Here is a 2,804-nt window from a genome sequence, read left to right as displayed (position 1 = left end):
AACCGCGTTCCTGCCGCGCACCTGAACACCTTTACTGCGGGACGAGAGATCAAACGGGAGGGAATTTACACAATCTCTCTTTAAGATAACAGTGTTTGGTTTGGATGAAGTTTCCTGTATTTCCTGTCCCCCGATCTGATCAAAGCCATTTTACTGAGCAGGCAACCTGCCAGCATCAGCAGCAAGTCACACGCCTGTCAGGATTCGTGTGTCAACAACAAGAACAACAGGCGGAATAATCAGATCTGAAGATGAAACCAGCGGCCTGACGCTCTCCAGCTCCCCTTGCTGTGGCACAGAGTCCCTAACGTCGTCCCAACACATGGATTCCGTTTCTACAGGAGAAGGAATGCTGCTGGAAGAAGGCCTGGGGGCGTGGCTTCATGGCTGTGGAGGAACCCATGCGTCACCGTGCCCATATAAGGCTAGTTAACTTCCTTTAAGGAATCATAGTAAACAGTGATATTTAGTGTTTGGCTGATATCAGTCCGATAAAACCGGACCAAACAGGATTTAGATGGACATCTGACACAAGAATAGCGGTTTGTTCATTTATTTTTATGGATGGATTTTAGACGACAGGATGACGTCATCCTCAGCAGCTGATCTAACGAACAAAACGTGTTTCTAAGTGTTTGCGCTGAAAGCCGTGCGGGCTTTCGGTTACGTGCCGCTCCTCGGTGCGCTCTCCCTCGCCTCCAGGCTTGTTTACAGGCGCTTCTTCCCGGCATCCGCGTCACTTGGTGACACGCGCGGGGGGGCGGAGACGGAGCGGGCCTCGGCCAATAGGAGCGCTCCTGAAAGCGTGCGGCCGCGTGTGTATTTAAGAGCTGTTATTGGCCTGACAGCGCACACCTCTCCCAGCTCAGAGAGCAGAGCGGCCGCAGGAGGACAGAACGGGACGCTGTAAACAGCTGATCCAGACCTGGAGAACTTTCTGGACTCGGTTTTTATCATTTGAGGACAGAGTTGAGAGGCTGGCTCGATGCAGGCTCTCTGCTGCTGACTCTTGAGTGTTGTTGATAATCCAGAGGCTGGTTTTCTAGAAGCAGCTGGTAAGCGTCCCTGATTCTTTGCTTTTCCTGCGACTTTATGTCCACAAAGATGGAGCAGCCTTTTTATCATGACGACTCTTTTCTGTCGGCTTACGGCCACTCAGACGCAGCCATGCACGACTACAAACTGCTAAAGCAGAACATGAATTTGAACTCGACAGAGCCCTATCGCAACCTGAAGTGCCAGCTGAGAGCCGAGGCGGACCCGTACCAGGGCGCGCAACAGGACGTGGGCTCCCTGAAGCTGGCCTCGCCGGAGCTGGAGCGGCTCATCATCCAGAACGGCAACGGGGTGATCACCACTCCCACCCCGGGCCAGTACTTCTACAACCGGGGCATTACCGACGAGCAGGAGGGCTTCGCGGAGGGCTTCGTGAAGGCGCTGGACGAGCTCCACAAGATGAACCAGATGCCCCCTCCCAACGTGTCCATCGGTGCCGGTGGAGTTACGTGTTCGGCGGCGGGCCCTGGCATCTTTGGGTCCGCCTTGCAGCCGGAGGCTCCCATCTACACGACGCTGAACGCATACTGCCCCAACACCAGCCTCTCCTCTGCACCCAGCAACCCCAGCGCCACCATCAGCTACCTGCCGCCCCACCAGCAGAGCCACACGCAGACCTCAGCGCACGGCGCGCACCACTTTCAGCCATCGCTCTCCGGCTACGGGATCAACCCGCAGCGACTCGTCGCCATGAAGGAAGAGCCGCAGATCGTGCCCGACCTGCTCAGCAGCGACGGCTCGCCTCCGATGTCCCCGATCGACCTGGAGACGCAGGAGCGAATCAAGGCGGAACGCAAGCGGCTGAGGAACCGGCTGGCGGCGACCAAGTGCCGGAAGCGCAAGCTGGAGCGCATCGCCCGGTTGGAGGAGAAGGTGAAAGTCCTGAAGAACGACAACGCGGGGCTGTCAAGCACAGCGTCCGTGCTGCGGGATCAGGTGGCGCAGCTCAAGCAGAAGGTCCTGACGCACGTGAGCAGCGGCTGTCAGCTGATGCTCACCAGCAAGATCGAAGCGTTTTAAGAGACTGAGCTGCTAAAGTGACTGAAAAGTAGAAACACTGGAGCCGTGCGCTGCACGCGCAGCACCGGAACACCGGTCGGGAGTGTCGGCACCACAGAGGCGATCTCTGCAGACTGTTTAGGGCACAAAGACTGAATGAAATGGTACTTCCGGTTGCTGGTCACCGCTCGGACCATTCAACACAGAATCCAGGGCAGCGTTCAGGCTGAGCCGAGCAGCAGCGGCGCGAGGCCGCCCGGGGAGTGAATATTGTTGTTTTTATTAGCAGAAGCTGCGATTATTCGTGTGTAAATTATTTAGTTTGTCCGGTTGATCCAGACAAACGGATGTCCAATGTTTACATTGTCCTTCTTTTTTATTTGTGACGTATTTAAGTAAAGTGTCTTTAAATGAAAACACGTGTTCTCGTTTTTCTATTGTGGTTTATTGTAAATCAACTCTCCAACAAAAACAACATAAACAACATGAGTTCCCATGACTGCTCTTCCAGTACAGCAGATTCTGGTTTGAGAGGCTTTACGCACAGCACGTAGCCTACGTATGAGGACCTTTCCTTATTACGCACACGGTTGTCCATATTTGGGCATGTTGATGGATATTTCGTCACAGGGGAGGATTTCTGGGAACCCCCGCCCAGGTAACACAAACTGGTTTCACCTCAGTCCCACCGAAAAGGGATGAGGGTGGCGGAATTTCCTCCAGTTGTTGAGTAACTCTGCCATCTGGAG

At 54.5% G+C, this 2,804-nt stretch overlaps 1 protein-coding gene across 2 annotated transcripts; it reads left to right on the top strand.

Moving 5' to 3' along the window:
* The first annotated feature begins 834 nt into the window (after positions 1–834).
* Positions 835–2,472, top strand: junbb (JunB proto-oncogene, AP-1 transcription factor subunit b). Of its 2 annotated transcripts, XM_054750761.2 has the most exons (2): positions 835–1,055; positions 1,160–2,472. In XM_054750761.2, the coding sequence occupies exon 2, from the start codon at positions 1,168–1,170 to the stop codon at positions 2,074–2,076; it is 909 nt and encodes a 302-aa protein (XP_054606736.1). In that variant the 5' UTR covers positions 835–1,055; positions 1,160–1,167; the 3' UTR covers positions 2,077–2,472. The 2 variants fall into 2 exon arrangements, with proteins under 2 accessions (XP_054606736.1, XP_015800699.1); XM_015945213.3 differs by having other exon boundaries at positions 835–2,472.
* The last annotated feature ends 332 nt before the right edge of the window (positions 2,473–2,804 follow it).

Source organism: Nothobranchius furzeri, chromosome 12 (assembly GCF_043380555.1).
Source record: "Nothobranchius furzeri strain GRZ-AD chromosome 12, NfurGRZ-RIMD1, whole genome shotgun sequence".
Taxonomy (NCBI): Eukaryota; Metazoa; Chordata; class Actinopteri; order Cyprinodontiformes; family Nothobranchiidae; genus Nothobranchius; species Nothobranchius furzeri.
This window is presented reverse-complemented; position numbering and strand designations above follow the sequence as displayed.

Excerpts from the sequence above, each read along its gene's own strand:
- junbb (XM_015945213.3), top strand. The coding sequence starts at position 1,093 with ATGTCCACAAAGATGGAGCAGCCTTTTTATCATGACGACTCTTTTCTG.